A 20640-nucleotide genomic window follows, 5' to 3' on the forward strand; every position below is an offset into this window, starting at 1 on the left:
AAAATTGTTTGGTGAATTTGTATGTTCAACAACTTGAATATAAAAAAGAATCAACAAATGTATTTTGTTGTTAACGAATAAGCCCAAAAACATTGTATATAAAATCTTCAAAGATATTACAACATTAGTGAAAACATTTGTGACATTAATTTTAATTTAAAATTGGTTCAAGTTCATAAGGGATTTCAAGCATTTTAGAACGTTATAAAATAGTTGGACTTTTGAAAATGACAACCTTGCGAAGAGCATTGAAAATATCTAGTCTATTCTAAAGTATTTTTTGGGGAACGGACCTGGTGTAGTGGTTAGAACGCTCGCCTCTCACGCCGAGGACCCCGACTTAGTCACTTATGACGTGAAAAGTTAAAGTGACGACTTTCTTCGGAAGGGAAGTAAAGCCGTTAGTCCCGAAATAAACTAGCCCAGGGCTAAACATCTCGTTAATTAAGGCTAAGGCTAAGTAGCCCGTCATTCATTTGGCAACAATGATGATTTTTCAGCTTGCAATTCAAAGTGATAAAACTCAGTCTTGATAGTTTATATTGTCTTGAAAAAGTATCACTGTACGCGCTAACATGCATAAAGTATGCTGATACTTTTACAGCTATGTCAGTACAAAACCAACTAATTTTCTTTGATTTGAAATCGTGAGATGAATAAGCAACAATCATCAACGACGCGTACGAATTTCAATGACGGCCTACTTCGCCTTAAGATAGAAAAAAAATCTAAGATATAAAAATATTTCTCGAGTAAAGGGTCCCCACATTTGTAAATCCGGCCCTGCCTATAGTACTCATTAACTTTTACGTGTAACACATTTGATTCGTTCCAACAAATCTGAAGGCTATGGACTGTTCAATTAAGAAAGTGGACACGTGTTTTTACAGTAAACTGTTTATTTTCGAACAAATTCATGAGTTTACCTCAAATACATGGAAATCAACGTAATTTCGATCAAATTCACATAAATTTGAACAATTATTGAGCATTGCTGGAGAATGCTCTTACTTTTCTTTTGATACCTCCCATAAAATTCTGCACAACTTTTTTCGGAACTTTTCGAACTGCTTTTTGAACTGCTGACCACATTTTCTTGAAAAAATCGATGGAGCTTGCTTCTCTTCGACTTATTCCTTCTTGAGCATCTCAAAAGTAGCTGAAGCATAGTGAGCCGATGCTAGGTCTGGCAAAAACAATGGAGGCATGGTATGCTTTCAGTGCAGAAGCCATTTTTTAATGCATTCAGATCTGTAATTTTTGCCGTTGATTGAACCCGTCGTGAAATATGTAGTACTTTCATACCGCAGGAGCAAATTGCTTGCCATACCAAATCATTTTTCCCAAATTTTTCTGTTGGGATGTATCGTACGTCGTTAGGAATATCTGTTTTGGCCACAGCGTTGAAAAAATTCAATTTGGACACTTCGCGATTTAAGCCAAATCTCGGAACGGCAGTTTTTCTGTACACCATTTGTGCAGAAAAAAATTGAGAGTCGCCATGTCAATTCGACCCATCGTTTAGAATCTATAATTTTTTTATGTCAACTTTTGTCTGCTGTCAAAATAAACACTTGAGATCACACTGAAACAAAATTTTATTTGTTTTTATGGAATTTTTACACCAAAATGCTAATATTTAGGTGTCCACTTTCTTAAATGAACAGTCCTTATTCTACTGGTCATAGAAAAAGCATTCGACAGTGTTTGGCATGAACACTTGATTCTGAAATTTAAAACTTTTTTCCCAGCATGTACTTATTGTTAGATGAATCCAAAGTTTGTTGTCAGATCGTACATTTTAAGTTAATTATCAGGGCTCCCAGTCCTAAAGACTCCCTGTGGGAGCTGATACTTCTCAAGGCAGCATTTTGGGACCAATGTTATACAAAAATTTTATATCTAACTTACCTGAGTTGTCACAGGGATTTCAAAAATCAGGGATTTCAAAAATCAGGGATTTGCAAAAAAGCTCTGCAGAGGATTCACAATTAAATTTTGAAAATTGATTCTAATGCTCCCTCCCTCGGGTAGTACTAATAAGTTTCGTAGAATATACAATGTTGAAACATTGAAATAAATGTTGAATAAATTTATTATAAATTTTAGACAAAAAACCTTGTAATCTATAATTGCCACGATTAATACGTCATATATTTACTATAAGTTAATTGAAAGCTTTTTTATCTCTTATAAGCTGGTGAAGTCGACTCATCTGTAAAAATTCTGAAATGCTACGGAAATGAAATGTAATATGTTGTTAATAAACTTGTGAGAAAAGCTTAATTTAGTATTACCAAATTGGAATGATGGTGTCGCCTAACACAGAATATTTCAATGTAAAGGCTGATTTGCTACTGACAAAAGAAGAAATCGCCTATCCTGATGCGTGGAAAATTTCTTCCGAGAAATGGTCCAGAAATCACATTTTTCTGATCGCAGTACGCAGTTGAGAAAAGATGTCTGGGCCCGCTGTAGGTTATTTCTTGACCCATTTGTCAGGGAATTTCTATACTTTTCTTGAGCGAAACAGAACACTTAGTTTATAAAAATAATGTTATGTTTGAAATTATTATTTTAAATCAATTAAGAAAATAAGTGTATTTAGAAGTAAATTACCGTAATTTCGGGTGAAATTGATCACTTTTCACTGTTTTCCATGTCTGTTTTCTATCATGTTGCTGATTCCAAACAACTTAATGCAGGAAAACAAGTACGACGGTGAGCCTCATTGGCTTGTATACTGATATTTTCAAACAGTTGTTATTTTAGTGCTGAAAATCGACTCTAAAATAAAAAATCAAGGAATTCCATTTCGGGGTGAAATTGATCACCTGTCAAAACAATTATTTTTAGTTTTGAAAACAACTTTACTTATTTAATTTGGGCCTCCTGAATACAAATATGCTTGCCAAATTCTTGACAATGCAAAATTTATGGAAATAATAAACAATTAATTTTCAACAAAACCGCAGAAAACGCCTAAATGTAGGCAATTTCCGAAGGAATCTTCTGACATCTATAAAAAAAATCAATTATTACAACAAAATGAACAAATTGGTACGAATTTTGATGATAAAATTCGTTTTGAGGATATATTTCAAGCATTCTTACAAATGTTCAGGTTGACACCATGTCCAAATCCTTGTTTAAAACTATAAGTTTATTGATGTCTGCCAATACCACACAGAATACGATTATGGAATTTTCTATTATTTTCATAGAAATAAACATTCCTTAACACAAAAAACTTCACAACATGCAATTCGACAATAGTTAAGACATACTATGTTCATTTACTTTATGTTGCATTGATTTCTGTGCTCTATAAGAGGGAAATAAAATCGTGTGACACGGTGATCAATTTCACCCTATTGATCAATTTCACCCGAATTTACGGTACAATAAATGATGTAACAAATAGCTGCACACGGCAGCATTCACTGTGAAAATTGGTTTATCCGCTCGACAGGAAATATCTCTATTGCTTGTTCCATTTATCACATTATGATCCGTTCCGGCTAGTTAATGTTCACTCCGTACACACAACCATTTCGCTAATCGTTGACGGTGATGCAAAACAATCATCACATCATCGCATTTATTCGCAACGATAGTAGCGAGAAATTTCAATAAGCTTAGTTTCATGCAGATGTGCATTTCCATTCGCAAACGTGTTCAGAATCTATATCTTGTTCTACAGTGAAACCTCTATGAGTCGATGGTCCTTGACTCGATATCGACTCTTGCAATCATACAAGAAACCTTAATTCATGATAACTATGATGGTCCATTGAAACAGCTTTCCAAAGGATTTCTGTTTCTTGACTCGATATGTCCATAAGTCGATGGTCCCTTCAATATCGACTCATGGAAATTTCACTGTACAGCAGTAGTTGAGCCAAAACGGAAAAAAAAAAATAATAAGCCGGCTACTCAGCTTAGTGTTCTTATGAGCACATCCACAGTTATTAACTGAGAGCTTTCTTTGCCGAAGTTGCCATTTTTGCATTCGTATATTGTATGGCAGGTACGATTATACTTCTATGCCCAGGGAAGTCAAGGAAATTTCCATTACGAAAAGATCCTGGACCGATCGGGAATAGAACCCAGACACCTTCAGCATGGCTTTGCTTTGTAGCCGTGGACTCTAAACACTCGGCTAAGGAAGGCCCCGTTTGATGATTTGTAAAAGGTATACGTAATGTGCAATCATTGGGAGCAATTGGATAACCTTTCAATTTGTAATGAATTCTATATTCAAAACCATTCAAGAGAATATATCAAAAACAATATTGAAAAAAAAATCACCACTACCTGATCGATTAAACGGTAGCTTATCTCATGTGACATGCACTGTTTGCCCTACTTCTGGATAAATATTTACCATTGTCAGAGAGCACCACCGGTATCATGTTGTTTTAATGTCTCAATCAAAGCTTGGGTGATTGTGCATCGATTGCCCTAATGGAAATGCAAACGGTTTCCGATGTGAAAATATTTATATTTGTTGCTGACGTCTGTTGGGCCGAGATCAGTTGCAACAATCGAGCGGCAGATAGGTTACGAACGGAAATCGAGGAACGAGATTGCTAATGTTTCTATAAATATTCCGTCATTATTAGTGGAACTGTGAAATGAATGTTACGTATCTGAGTTTTAAACAGATAGGAATCGTAGTGATAATCAACCTATAATACAGCGTAACAAAAATAAGAATAAAATTATATGTCATAGTGGGGTTGCTGAATCTGATGCTGCTCTAAGAAGTGTATTTGCACGTCATAATTTTGAGCTACAGTTTGCCAAAGTTGTATAAAACACTCACAGCTAAAAATATTTTGTAAATTTAAGTTTATTTTCACGCAAATATTTGGAGCATCAAAATAAACTGAAATGTCAACGATAAATCGCTTATTTTTCAATCAAATGCCCTTTAAATTTACACGATCATGTAACATTCAAGTGTCTTTGGTTGAAAACTGAACGAAATGCCGTAAAAATAGATGAATTTTATTTATTTTTACTCTATGCTTCAGTTTACACTACAGTGGTATTTAAATATTTTAACTGTGCTGGTTTTATCGTGGAATTTGGGCTGATATATTAATCTTTCTATTGATCTTATCCACCAAGCATGCGAAAGAGCATGTAATCTTTCATGCTGGATATAGTTGGTTTGAATTGCATGATTATGTTTCGATGAAATCGTTTTTTTTTTCAACATTGTTGGAGTTGTCATTCAAAATTCTTCGTTTTTTTATATGGCACATTTTAGATTAGAAATTCTACTTGAAACAATAGAAAATAGCTAAAGATGCTAAGCTACCTTTGTACAATCGCCACATAATGGAGTTGAATTGACTACTGCAAGCCATACTAACCATCGATCATGGTTTGATTGATAACTCCCAGCGAGTAACTTAACGTACAATGGAGTACCGATTTCAAGGCCGTATACGTAGCGTCGAAGAAACCGGTACAATCCAGTTCCCCGCTTACGCCGAATCTTGTTTTTATCGAACCGGCATCGATCGGTGGCGGTACTGAAAAGCCCTTTATCAACAATTTTACCATATCGGGTGAAACCCACACAAACACACCCATACCGGGAACAAGCAAATTGATTCATGGGGATATCATGCAAATTCAAAGCAAACAAGTCATTTATCGATCTTGTTGCGTCTTGGCGCGAACGGTAGGCCAGTCAGAGGGAGGGATTGATCTGAACTGAGTCTGCGACAACCGCAAATTAATGAACGACATCAACAAGATCGTTAGCAAGTTTTCACTTGCCGCAGGTAAACTCTAAGGGAACGATGTTTTCTTGGTATATTTGCTCCATGGTAGAATTATAGTACCCTGCAAAATGCTGTTATATGCCCTTATTTGTTGGATTTAGTTGAAAATTTTACTGGTTTGGTTCTTTTGGTGCCAAATAACTGTAGCGATGAGCGCGTAGCTCTTTGGTCAAGTCGTGCTGAGAATTGTGGCTGCGAATCCCGCTGGTCTAAGATTTACCTATTCATATGATTTTTTGTCTCGACTAACCCAAGTATCTTCATGCTTACACGAAATACACATGCAAAAATAATCTATTGGCAAATAAAGCTCTAAGTTAATAACTGAAAGTGCTTATAAGAACATTAAGCTGAGATATAGGATCTGTACCTGTTGGGACGTAATGCCAGATAGAATAGGAACAGCACTATTCAAAATCAATTGACGACGCATTTAACTTTTTTTTTTTGAATAACGTTGTCGGCTTCTGATTTCTGAACCGCCAGAGATGAGCCTTATCTTATCAATAATTGCACACGAGAACGGCATGTGGACAATACCAAGCCTATCCCTAGCTATGAACAGCGCCACTTCATGTGTCAAAATATTATGTAACGCTCCTGAGCAGACGAACATAGTACACCCGATTCTGTTTTTGCACGGGGGATGCGTACCGTGCAAAAAAAGTTTTCAGTTCAAAATTTCAAAAACCGTGCAAAAAAAGTAACACCAATTCTCGACGTTTCATGCAGAAATAAGGTTTAGGTGAAAAATTTTGTATGAAAACTTTTTTTGCACGGCCGTGTAAAAAAAATCCGTGCAAAAACAGAATCGGGTGTACTAGTCCATAGGGTAACGGTCGTATTTTGACGCCTTTAAGGATGTGATTTGGGGTTTTGTCTTAATTTATTATTCGCTCAGCGTAATGGACCGATGAAATTTTATGCTTTTAGCACAGAAATCTGAAAAAAGTTTTTGTTTACATTCGAAAAATTTCTGACGGCTTCGATTTCAGTATGTCACGCGTTGTAACGGTTGAATAGATGAATTGATTTGATTAAATTAATTTCAGTTAAAATAAAGTCATTTTCCATGCACACTCTGTTGATGCAAGTGTAAAATAGTCCTATCGATCCAAATGACCTACGAACCTAGTTGGTCATTTGATTTAAATTGAAAATTTATTGTAAAATTACCCAAAGGGTTCAAAATATACAAGGGTACAATATACATTGGTTACCCTATATCGCACTGAGACGACACAATTGGTGTTGATGACCACGGGTGTCGATGATTATTGAGTGATGGAGTTCAATGCCATCTAGCAGCTAGCCGCTCTACAATTGAGTTATCAATTAGTCTTCCACGGGGAAAACAATGAGTGGCGGGATTCGTCGTAGGTACGCTACCAAAGGTTATCGATAAGGGAGGTGGAGAATGTTTCAAGAGAGTTGCGATGACAACTGATCGCTTTTTCATTCATTGTAAACGGGGCGTATTTAACTTATATTTGCTGAATTGACTAGGTATAGAGTTGTTTGCTAGGTATATAAGGGCCAAGATAGTCATAGCGGTAAACGCACAGCTATTCAGCTAGGATTATTTCGAGTTAGAATTTAATGGAGGTCATATTTTATAACGGTTTGCAATTTGCTGGATCTGAGATGGTAGCGTAGTTCATGTAACAATAATCTAACAATTTCCAAAACCATGTTCATCGAGCACTACCTCTCTCTCTACTTGCAACCATGCCATAATATTATTACATCATATCCAGTGCTGTAAACATTCGACACTTTGCGCGACGTTTGTTTCGTTGCCATGGTCAGCAGTCACAGCACGAGCTTTAGAATGAACGAAATGGGAGTCGACGGGTGACATCTGAAATACGCATGCTTATTTTTTCGACAATGACTACAGACGAGTCACATGAATCTGCTCGATTCACAAAATACACCCCTGAATGTCGTCTGACACGATGACATTTGCATAAATCATAAGTTTTGCATATAATTCAGACATCGGATCATAAACAACATAAATAGTTTGATCTTGCCGGTTATGTTGAATGTGATACACATAAAAAGCAAACACGAAATTATTGCGACACCGAAACTGTCATGCCAATTTTCTTATAATATATTTACTTCAAAAATCAAAAGAAAAGTTGATCGATGGAGCCTTGAGTGTAAAATTGAAGGCATTTTTGCTTGATGCCTTCCATCAAAGTCATTACAGTGTCATCCGGTATCAGTTTCTCAGTTTTTTTTTCCATTTTCTTAACATGTCCTTCTCGTCTTTGACTGTCTTCTTGCTCTTCCTAAGTTCCCTCTTCATTATTGCCCAGTACTGCTCCACCGGGCGTAGCTTCGGACAGTTTGGCGGATTCATGTGTCCTGAGGAACAAAATGGACAGAATTGGCCTTATACCACTCCAGGACGCTTTCAGAATAGTGGCATGATACAAAATCTGGCCAAAATAGCGGAGCTTCGTCGTGCTGCTGCAATAACGGCAAGATTCGCTTCTCGAGGCACTCAGATTTGTAGATCTCGCCATTTACTGTGCCCTTTGTCACGAAAGGCTCACTCCTCAGTCCGCAAGAGCAGATGCCCTGCCAAATGAGATATTTGGAGGTGAATTTCGACATTTTCTTCTTCTCAAATTTGTCATCCACATCGAACTTGCTCTTGGTGGTGAAAAACTCCAGCTCCGGAATTTGCTTAAAATCGGCTTTTATATACGTTTCGTCGTCCATCACACAGCAGCCATATTTTGTCAGCATCTTCTCGTAGAGCTTCCGTGCCCGAGTTTTGGCCGTTGATTGTTGCCGCTCTTTTTAGCTAATTCACGGCTTGAGACGTTGGGATTTGCTTTAATCATCCGCTTCACCTTTCCCTCCGTCTTTTTGTTCTCCGATCCCGGTTTTCTTCCAGCTTCTTTGCCGTGGTCCAACGTCAACTACTCCTGGAACCGCTTCAATACTCTGGAGACAGTTGAATGGTGAATGTTCAACATTTTCCCCAACTGCCGGTGCGACAGGTCAGGAAATTCCAGGTGTTTGGAAAGAATTTGTTCTCTCGACTCGCGTTGGTTCACCTCCATTTTCGTTGAATCGAAAAACACGACTTCGAGTTTGACAGCATGTAAACAATACACATCAATGAGAAATTGTGCAAAATTTGGTTGATTTTTACCCAATGGTAGAAAACTTATGCCCTGTTGAATGTGTTGCAATAATTTCGTGTTAACCCTTTACAGTGAAGGCAGAACAGGAATAAACAAAACCGTAATGTTTCCTAGCGAAGCTATCGTGGTCAGTAGGATTCAATTGACATTTTTCTTTTCGACATTGGTTTGACAGCTCGCGTTGTGCATGTTCAAGGGAAACGCTTTCGAATATCAGCGAAAACGTGTCGACTACCGTGAATGCTTACAACACTAATCATATCCATTGCCTGCCATTGTCACATACATCATCATAGCTGGTACTAAAACCAACACAATCGATCGGGATTATTTTTTATGGAATTTCCCAGTAACAACTACAACTAAGGCTCACGTGGTAGATCTTTTGAAGATACTTATTTTTGTTTTCTAAAATTTTTCCTCTCTTAGGGCAGCCTTTTCAAAACTGTATATGAAAGTAGGTTATAAGACTACTATAATCAACAGTGTCTAAAAACGTAGGTTATAATACTACCCAAGTTCTTTGCTCCAATGAGCAGCATTCAATCAGTGAACCTATGTGTAGAAAAAACATTTCAAAAAACTGAAAGTGGTGTTCAATAGCAATGTGTGAATCCCAAAGAGAACTAGTTTTGAATATATTATTCTAATTATTGCAAAGTGAACCCAAGCTGCCACTGATGTCCCCTAAGAAATTGCCATTAACTCAAGCAACGGTGTAATTATATCGTTAATCAAATCACCTGTAATTGTTACGAGAACTCACAGTATATTGTAGGTAGTACAAGTAGCAATTATACAGTAGTTGTAGCGTCCAAATCATAGTAATTCCAGATAGTCACCGAATAACAACATTTCATGCACGGAAATCGTAACATAAACAAATTTCTACTTTACAATTCCGCACAATTTTATAGCAAGATGCACGTATAGCCAGAATGTACCCAGTCAGTTTAACATTCGGTCACATACGGCCCAGAACCACAAAAAGTTGCATAAGAGTGGCATTCGCATTTTTTTTGTCTATTGAAGCATTCTATGTCAAAATGATCAGTCACAGAACTCGACAGTCTTCGATTTGTAGTGTTTCCCATAGTTAAATCGATAAGTTTGACTCATGAATGACTTCTGAAGGTAGCTGTGGAGTTTTTGCATGTAATGTATTTGTAAAATTCTAGCTCCGAAACTGTCGATTTTTGAGGAAAACATTCTAAAGAGTAGTTTTAGTAAACCATTTTGGATAGAAAAAAAAAATATACACAGAAAACAATTTATTATGTTTATCATGGAAAAATCTTAAATAAAACTTCGAGACATGACCTGCGCTATACTGTTACGCCAACAAATTCGGTCCATGGCTGTCAGCCTCCAGTTTCTCGATCGCCCCACACTTTCAAGATCTTGCTCCACCTAGTCAAACCACCAAGCTCGTTGTGCCCTTCTTCGACTTGAACGTCGTCGTCTTCTTCGAGGTGAACGCCATCTCTGCAGGATTTTTGTGTCGGCATTCTCACAATATGCCTCGCCCATCGTATCCTTCCAAATTTGGTGACTTTCTAGATACTGGGTTCACTGTAGAGCTGCGCAAGCTTATTCTCCTCCATACATCGTTCTTGCAAACGCCGCCAAAGATCGTAATAAGCACAATTCGTTCAAAAACTTCTAGCGCTTGCAGGTCCTCTTCGAGCATTGTCCACGTCTCATGCCCGTTCCATAACACCTTCTAGTGCAATATTGAATAGGAGGCAGGAAATATCATCGCCTTGTCGCAGTCTTTTGCATATTTTAAACGGGCCCGATAACGCAACCGATATCTTCATACAGAACAGTACACTATCCATAGTAGCCTTGATCAGCCTAGTCAGTTTCCCGAGAAAAGCATTCTCGTCCGTAATTTCCCATAGCTCTTCGCGGTATCATAGGCCGCATTGAATTCGATGATTAGATGGTGCGTAGGAACTTGATATTCATGACACTTTGGAGGATCCACCGCAGCATAATTTTGGTCATAATTCATTCAACATAATTCTGCCGCATAGATTTGGTCTGTTGTCGATCACCCGTCTACGAATCAGGCTAGATAACTTCCCACAAATCCGCTTCCTAGCGACGATAGACTGCGTAAGATGATCTGGGAAAGCACCCCCGCCGCACTGATTAAGCCATTCCTCTTGCTGCCTTAGTCTTCCGCCTCAGCGCCATTCAGTTGTTCATCGTAATGCTGCTTCCACCTTCTAATCACATCACGTCCGTCCGTCCGTCAAGACACCTCCATCCTTATCCGGGAACATTTCGACTCGCGGCACAAAGCCTTTGCGAGATGCATTGAGTTTCATGTAAAATTTACACGTTTCTTGAGAGCGATAGGGGAACTGGGGGTAATATGCCCATAGGGGGCAAAACGCGCCACCATCGATTTGGACGAACGATGTGATTTAGAATGCTTTTTTTCACCCTAGATCATAGAAAATGGATAAAAATGCTTTTTCTAATATGTTTTTATGTTTTTTTCTCAACCGAATCGATAAAATCGTATAAAAACGTTTTGCGCTGTTTTTGTTGCAATTTTGTGCGATTTTCAATGTCATTTTTTAGGTCGTTAAATAACCAAATTTCTGAAACTATTGCCGAAGGCCAACTTGTGCACTGTCATAGTTTGTAAGCGAAATCTGGGTATTCCTATCGGACATTAGGGGTTTCTTGTGGGATTTTGAGAATTGTACAATCGGTTATTCGGGATGCTGTGCAAAATCTGTCGACTTCTTGTATACGCCACAGAATCTTAAAGTTTTAAGGGATATCTTCAAAATTCCCAGCTAGCTCTTGGGTAGATGTCAATTCATATCTGATTCCTAAACAAGATTCTGAGAATTCTAAGCAAGATTGTGTGGATTATTAGCGGGTAACTAAAGAGCTCTAGAGGGTTTCTGTAAATTCTTAGCGGACAACTGTTCTGTACCATTTTGTAATATTTTTAGAGGAATTTTTCATCCATATTTCTATAACAAAAATCCGATTGCAGGCTTAATCAATAATCTGATCTGAAAAATATCATAGTTTTTGTGCACAGCAATTGATTTAACTGTTTCTGTGTGCCCTTTGACTGTAGTCAATCGATTGATATGAGATGCCTTGCTATGCAAATATAATTTTGAAGAGTCATTTTCAAATTAACGAATATTACCTTATTCAAATTACCGAATAAACAAATTTGATGATTGGGCTCAACAGATAAACTGTTTTGTTAAGTTCATTGAACTAGTTTCATCCAGTTTTGTAACACCTAGAACTATTTTTGCAAACACATTCCTAATGAAATGTATTGCATTGCTGAATGCTTACACTATTTTGAGGAATTTTCCAGTTCTTGAAATTCTTCTAATGACAAGAATATTACATGGTCTTTGTACACAAACAGTATAAATGAAGCTTATAAAACATCATTCAAGATATTTCGCAAAATAAAAAGTGTGTGAAATGCCAACTGAAAATTTCGACTTTGTGGGCAAAAACGGAATCCCACTGTACCATAATGATCATCATGATCACACACACTCAGTTGAGCTCGATTGATTTTCATTCTTTTACCGAGATCCGCAAACCCGAGCGCTCAGCAACTGAATTTTAACCGATATGTCAGCAAAAAATCAAGTTTGTTTATAGCAGCACCTTTGCGTTCGATGTCAGAAACGTCACTTTTGCTGAGATGTCAGCAGACGAACTTTAAGGACATATAGGAAGGAATCCCAGTCATGGCTGGAAAAATGGCTTCCTCACACATACAAACACATTTGACGGTGGTCCACATTTATTTATCAAATTATTTCACTTACCTATAATTAATCAATCCCAAATTGCTAATATAGCATCAGAATATTTTTATCTTTCAATTTTCATAGTTTGGTAACTAGTAACTAGTCAAACTTTCACAATTCGTGCTTATTTTCATCGCGAGCGGCGAAAGTTTCTACTTTTGTTTACGCTTATTCACCCGCGAACGGAGAACACTTTTCGCATAATTGTATCACTTTCACTACACGTAGGACATCGTACACAGTTTACTTTCATGACTTGTATATGAAAGAACACTTTCTAGTTGATTTCTTAAGGAATCAACTTAAAACTTTGCAGAACCGTGCTTTAAACAATCACCCGATTACATTTTTTTGGCTTTTTTCATTTTTCTAATTTTGGGTCGGCTGATCGCTTGCAGTGCTGTCAGAAATGTTGATGTTTAATAACGACATCAAGCAATATTATTTAGTCGAAGTGAAAAATACTCGAACTGATGCAGTGATAACTGGCAACAATGTCTTATTAATTATAACGTCACTATTACCAACAGTTACGAGAATATTTCTTGAGTATCACTACTTTCACACAGAAATTCACGGACTCAACGGAGTTTCACCTTAACCGAGATTTGCACAGCTGAGATCGGCATTCTAATTTAAGAGTGCATCTCTAAAAGTAACCATTTTATTGTTATTTCAAGTTAAATGCAAAAAAACTGTCAATCAAAAATAAAATAGGCCATTTACTTTAGTTATTCTTGATAATCCATCAAGAGCAACGGGTTTTAGAAAATATAGGTCATATTTCTCTCTACCGAAACTTAATCCAAAATCGAAGATCATCAGACACGATTTCTCATAATTTCGACTTATTCTGGATGGAAATTGTCTATTTGGTTTAATATCGCAAAGCTGAGTATTACCAAATCTTTAATACAATCGACCATCTATCAACCATACTCGAGCAGCACAAATGTTGCAATTGAGCTATGACAACTAATTTATGACTAGATCTAATCTAAGGCTAGACTCTAAGTTATTCTATGTGTGTTGCTCGGCTAATAAAAATATCATCAAATTGACCAGAAAAAATGGTTTTTAATTTTTGATTATTGAGTAAAGAAATCTTGCCGCTTAAAATTCAATACAACAAGACAACTTGGTATTTATTTCAACTCTGACTTTGTGAGAATGTTACTGATACACGGTTATGGGCCCAGAAGAAGCTTTAAATATTCTGCTGTCAAACCATATCAAACTGCTAAAGTAGGATTCATCTCTCTGTTGCATCGAATGACAATACTTCGAATAATTGATGAAAAATAGTTTTTTGAGTGAAATTATATCCTTTCAATTGATTGCTGAAAAAACAAGTATCAATGAATCTCAAGGCCGTTCCAAATATACTGCGAGAAGAACAAGTTGTCGTAAGAAGATAGCGCCACTTGTACTCCTATAGCGAAGCATCATTGAAAGTACTGAAACAACTTGACGACAAAACGCCCCTCGATCAAAACATCCCAATTGAGGCTAATTGATAGCTGACGGAATTTTCGGGACACGATGCCTTTCAATTTGTATCAATTTATCTCCCATCATTGTTGACAAGCACCGTTTAGATCGAGGAGGGTTCGTTCGTTTGTCCGGCCGGGAGACTGATAATTAGATAGGCATACTGTTTATGCATTGATCGGTCGTTGGTCGATTTGCTATCGTCAGTTCGTTGACATGCAAACGAAAAAAGTGAAATCGAATTTGAGCTCAAGTTCGAAATGCATTTCAAATTATGACCCGCCAACTCAAATCCGTTGCGCAAACGTAACAAAGACGACAATACTGCACCGGTAATTTGTTTGTTCAGCCGAAAACGAGCGTCACTCCCATGTCTGGCCCCAAAATAGACAAGGCAAACACCACCCGGATGGTACGATCCCCCAGAAAAATATTTTACGCAAAAATTATCTCCTCAGACGTCATTCAGCAATTCGCGCCATGAAACGCCTCTTTGACTAATTTGCACTCATCGTTTAGCACCAGCATTTAACATGTTTCCATCTTTCTTCGTTTTTCTCCCGCAGGCGACTTCGGTCGTTACCAGGCATTCCAATTCGTGCTACATCTGCTGGCTGCCGTCACGGCTGGACTCCACATGCTGTCCCTGGTCACGGTAGCAGCCGTCCCGGAACATCGATGCTTCATCGAAGGTGTAGATTCGGCATCGTTCAACACCACCAGCTCGATGCTGGACTACAATGCGTTGGGCGAATACATTCCCCTGAACAAGGACGGCGAACTGGAGTCGTGCTGGATGTTCGATGGATCCAATAGAACTACCTGTACTTCCTACGTGTACAACACCACCTACTACAAATCGTCCAGAACGATGGAATGGGATCTGGTGTGCGATCGCAAGTGGATGGGAGCACTGGCCCAAACCGTCTACATGTTGGGAGTCTTTACCGGAGCTGTATGGTTGGGAGGTCTAGCTGATAAGATCGGTCGCAAGAAGGTGTTCTGCTGGTCAGGTCTGTTACAGTTGATTTTGGGAGTTGCGGTTGCATTTACTCCGGAGTACTACTCGTTCTTGGTGATCCGGTATCTCTATGGAATCTTCGGTAGCGCTGGAAGCTACATTACCGGATTCGTACTCACGATGGAACTGGTCGGACCAAGCAAACGAACACCTTGCGGAATCTCATTCCAAGCAGCATTCGCTGGCGGTATAATCCTAGTGGCAGCATGGGGTGCTGTTATCCACGATCGAATGCTACTGCAAGTGATCTACGGACTCCACGGACTGCTGCTCATCGCTCACTGGTGGGTCATGGATGAATCTCCTCGGTGGCTGTGGATGCAGAATCGCAAGCGTGAAGCTATCGATATCATTGCCAAGGCAGTTCGTATGAACGGCCGTGGTCTCTCCGTAGACAAAGAGTACTACCTCTCCAAGGACAAATCCAACTTCTCAGCAGAAGCTACGTCGACGACTTCTGCTGGCCTTACCGACCTGTTCAAAACGCCCAACCTACGCAAAATGACTCTGAACGTTTGTCTCTGTTGGTTCGCCAACTCCATCACCTACTACGGTCTATCGCTGAGCTCTGGAAATCTCGGAGGAAATCCATTCCTCATTCTCTTCCTGATGGCGTTAGTCGAAATGCCCAGCTACATCACTATCACCTTCCTACTGGACAAACTCGGTCGTCGATCGATCACCAGCACGCTCATGTTGGCCGGAGGTATTTGCTGTATTGTTGCCACTTACCTTACCAAGGGCAGCATTGAATCCACCACCGTTGTCATGTTTGGCAAGCTATTCATCGCTGGATCCTTCGCCGTTATCTACAACTACTCCGCAGAACTGTTCCCAACAGTGGTGCGTAACTCCGCCATGGGGCTCGGTTCGATGTGCGCTCGTCTTGCCGGAGCGTCCACTCCCATTATCATCCTCTTCCAAACATTCGATCCGAAGATCCCTGCCGTCATCTTTGGAGTTATCTCGCTCATCTCGGGAACCTGGGTGCTCTTCCTGCCGGAAACCAACGGCAAACCGATGCCCCAGAGTTTGCAGGACGGTGAGAACTTCGGACGAGGTGATACGGCCTTCTCCAGTTGTTTGGGACGCAACAAAACGCACATGGAGGATATGCCACCGGCGCAACAAATGGTGCCAATGCAGACCATCGAACGATAGACTGGTAGCGGGGGCTGGGACCAGCAGCGTGATAAAAATGCATTAGAATTAAGGTCAAAAGTGTTCATCGAGTGCAGATCGAAGGACAGTTTAACTGTGTTTTTAATAATTTGAATGATGTCTTCCACTGAACAAATCATATAGCCAATCGATTGAAGAAATGAGGTAGATCGCGGTCGGTTGTCCGCCGAACGAATGATGCGGAATGAGGATTATTTAACGTTTCGTTATTGATGTGTAAACTAAGCGCAAAAACTGAGCTCCTAGAGGTAGTCTTGTTGAAATGATTAGTTGAAATAGAGATTAATTTTAAACTATGAAATACCGGGAGCGTGTGTTTTATTGACTTATGATGACACAATGATAAAGGGAACGGAAAATCCATATAGAGTGTATTCCTTTTTCCGGCATTACGTCCCAACTGCGATGTGGCCTGCTTCTCAGCTTAGTGTTTCAAGACCACTTTACCATACTTCCATTTTACCCAATGGTTGGAAACTGTATGCTACTGTAGTGTCTTTTGAGATTCCCAACGGGTTTCCTTAAAGGATTCTGTCTTACATTCTTCTTAAAATTCCAAGAAAGGTTTTCATTGTTATTCATTCTGGGATTGTAGAATCTTCCGGAAATTTACCGTAGATTATTTCATGAAATTATTTGAAGACTTCTACAAAAGTACTTGAATTTCTACGAGCATTTATTAAATAATGTTTAAACATATATTTCAAATTGAGGGATCATTTCACAAATTACAAGAATCCTTCTGCTGATTTTGCAGAAACTATTCTAAATGTTTTAGAAAAGCCTATTAACCATGGTTTTATTAAACCACAAAACTTTCCTTCGAAGTTATTTCTAGTGATGTGATACTCACAAAGATACCTACATGCATCAATACAAAATTCATTATAGAATTATTCAACAGATAACTGTACTTAGTAGTGTTTTTGTATTCGCGCTTTGAAGTTTTTGCAGAAGAGTTTATAAATTCATCATTTGAGAAATGGCGTTTTTTGAAGGAATTTTCATAAGAAATCCCTATTTAAGCTCTTGTGAGAATTCATTGACTAATCCCAAGAGTAATACACTCATGATTGTACAATTCATTGATGAATTGCTTTCAGGTATTTAAGGGCAATCTTACTGAAATTTCCGAAGGAAAATTCGAATAAAATTTTAGAGGAACATACGGATCATCCCTTAAAAGAATATTACAGGAGGATACAACCCGAATCTTTTGAATTCTTACAAGAATTCATTCAGAAGTTTGTCTAGAGTTTTCTCAAAGGATATCTCTGAAAATGTCTTGTGTTTATAAACTGAACGTTCTGTTGATTTTTTTAAGCAGTAACTCTTGAGATCTGGGGATTCGTTCTGATATTCCTTTGGAACATCCAAAAGTTGATTCCTCTCATAACTCTCCCGACAGTTAAAAGATACACCGGGAAGTTAATGCTTCCAGTGGATTTTTAAGTATTTTTAACACAAAATCGACCAAAATGTTGCTTTGCGTTTGGCCCCTCAAATGTTTTCAATAGTTCCACTAAGGAAACATTTATGAATTTTCCAACGTATTTAAAAAAGTCGTGACTTCTATTAAAGGACCAGCAAGATCTTCAAATATCTTCGTTTATTTTCAATGAGTGTTCAAGCAATTGTCCAATATTCGCACAAAGCACACTTGCAAGTAATGCCTAAGAATTCTCGAAAAAAAAATCCTCCGGAATTTTTCATTGCAATAAAGTTTTTAAAGGCATTAAACCGAAATCGTTTCAAGAATTCATACAGAAATTTATCGAATATCACTCCAGGCATTACAAAGAGTAAGCTCACTAGGACTTCTTGGGGAAATTTTCAAGTAAATATCAGATCATTTGAACAGGAAGAATCTATTTTACGCTGTTAACCCGTAAAGGCCCAGTGACCCACCGGAATAACTCCAGCCGAAGAAATATTTTCGAGCTCCGCTGGTCACTTTTAGAAACTAGATACATGTACGAGTGTACTGATGAAAAATAATTGGAATCCATTCGCTAAGCGGTCAGAGTTGTGGCATTATTTTTTCACTCAGTCGTATAAGGGTTATAAGGGAAGTATCTGCAGGATGACCATTGAGGAAATCTGAGAGAAGTCCTTTGGAAAATTTCCTCCAATAATAGAAAATACAGAAATTCCTGGTTTACTGGAATAGATTATTGAAAGAACCACTGAAAGAAATGTTGAAAAATTTCCATTGTGATCATTGCATGAAATATTGTATGAATACCAGGGTTGTTAACGTGATTCAACGATAAACGCCGTTAACGTTGATTGTGCTCTGAATCAACGTCAACGTCGTTGCGTTAATTTTCATGGTTGTTAGTGTCAACGTTAACGCGTTTGCGTTGAATCAACGTCAACGGTCACCGCTAACCAAAGCGTTGATCTTATGTTCCGTACAAGATCTCCGAGAATGTTTCATCAATAAACAACACATTTCTATGCTGATACCCCGTATCTATGGAACATTGATTAAAACAATCTAAGTTCACAGCGCAGAACAATTATTTCACACCTAATGTCAGTCCTTGATTGCTTGGAAGAACTATTTCAAATTGCAAAGATTTCCTACCAATATTGTAACTCGTCATTCCAGAAACCCACAACAATGCACAGTGGTCCAGGAATCAGTTTTACGCGGAAAGATGAATTTTGAGCTTTAGAATGAAACATTAGACAAAAACGGTCTTCTACAAAGTTGTTTGTATAAGTAAGGTCCTTTGTTTGGTGTTATTGAAAATTAGGGTGGACCACATTTTCATAGAAATTGTGTAACTAACTTTCTTATTTGTAGAAATTATACTATACATGCTTCAGCAAAGTTGTAGACCATTCAATTTCAAGCAACTTTGCCAAAAAAAGTTTTTTTATATCTCTTAAATTGACCGATTTAGAGCTATTTTCCTACGGTGACATAGGGTGGTCCGAACAAAATTGGTTTTCTGGCTCTAGAGTTTTCAATTCAAATTTCTCATCAAAGTAGTCTATGAAACACTTTTAGAGCTTGAAAAAATGCGTAGTTTGGTGAGTGAAGAAACTCGTTATCTCTTTCCGTATGGGAGTTATTGTTGTTTTTCTCTCAAAAACATGCCTATTTTGATTGTGAATATTTTTGATTGGGGCAAACATAAAAAATATCTTTTGACGGCATTCAAAAGACAAAATAAAATTGTAAATTATATCAAAAAATTACAGATGTGTTATTTTTGTAACTCTAATAAAATGCCCTTAAAAACAAATGATTTTAAGCAGAAAAACTTTAATAACTTTTGAACTAAAAAAGATATCATCAATCTTTTTACATGAAAATTTGCGTTTTGTTAAGTTCTAAAAGTCGTTCATAGACCGCTTTGACGAGAAATCTGAAATAAGAAAGATAGGGCTTTAAAACTATTTTGAAGATTTTCATAGTATGTATTTCTTTATTATTTTGCATTTTGAGCATGAAAATAAAATTTTAGACAAAAATGATCTTCTACAAAATTTTTATAAAAATTTAGGCTTTCATACTGAGTCATTCAAAACTAGGGTGGTCCACAATTTCACACAAATCATATAATCAACTTTTTTATTTGCAAAAATACTGGTATATACTCTTAGACAAAGCGGTAGAACTTAGAATTTTGACCAACTTTGCCAAAAAAAGTTTTTCTGTAGCTCAAAATTTGACCAATCTAGAGCATTTTTTCCTAATCATCAAAGGGTGGTCCAACAAAAATCAGTTTTTCAATTCTAGTGTTTTTAATATTAGTTTCTCGTCAAAGTCATCTATGAACGACTTTTACAACTTAACAAAACGCAAATTTTCATGCAAAAATATTGCTGATATCTATTTTAGTTCAAAAGTTATTAAAGTTTTTGTGATAAAAAATATTTGATTTTCAAGGCGTTTTATTAGAGTTACAAAAATAACACATCTGTAATTTTTTGATATAATTTACAATTTTATTTTGTCTTTTGAATGCCGTCAAAAGATATTTTTTATGTTTGCCCCAATCAGAAATATGCACAATCGAAGTAGGCATGTTTTTGAGAGAAAAACAATAATAACTCCCAAACGGAAAGAGATAGCGAGTTTCTTCACTCACCAAACTACGCATTTTTCAAAGTTCTAAAAGTGTTTCATAGACTACTTTGATGAGAAA

General features: G+C 37.6%; 1 protein-coding gene across 2 annotated transcripts in view; it reads left to right on the forward strand.

The window, feature by feature from the left end:
* The window catches only part of LOC5567207 (organic cation transporter protein), a 53922-nt gene extending 37144 nt beyond the window's left edge, over positions 1 to 16778 (forward strand). For both annotated transcript variants that reach the window (XM_021855007.1, XM_001651586.2), the window contains exon 3: positions 14841 to 16778. In XM_021855007.1, coding sequence (XP_021710699.1) covers positions 14841 to 16456 — 1616 coding nt within the window. In that variant the 3' untranslated portion in view covers positions 16457 to 16778. The remainder of the gene's footprint in view (positions 1 to 14840) is intronic.
* Positions 16779 to 20640: the final 3862 nt, after the last annotated feature.

The sequence above is a fragment of the Aedes aegypti genome, chromosome 3 (assembly GCF_002204515.2).
Source record: "Aedes aegypti strain LVP_AGWG chromosome 3, AaegL5.0 Primary Assembly, whole genome shotgun sequence".
Taxonomy (NCBI): domain Eukaryota; kingdom Metazoa; phylum Arthropoda; class Insecta; order Diptera; family Culicidae; genus Aedes; species Aedes aegypti.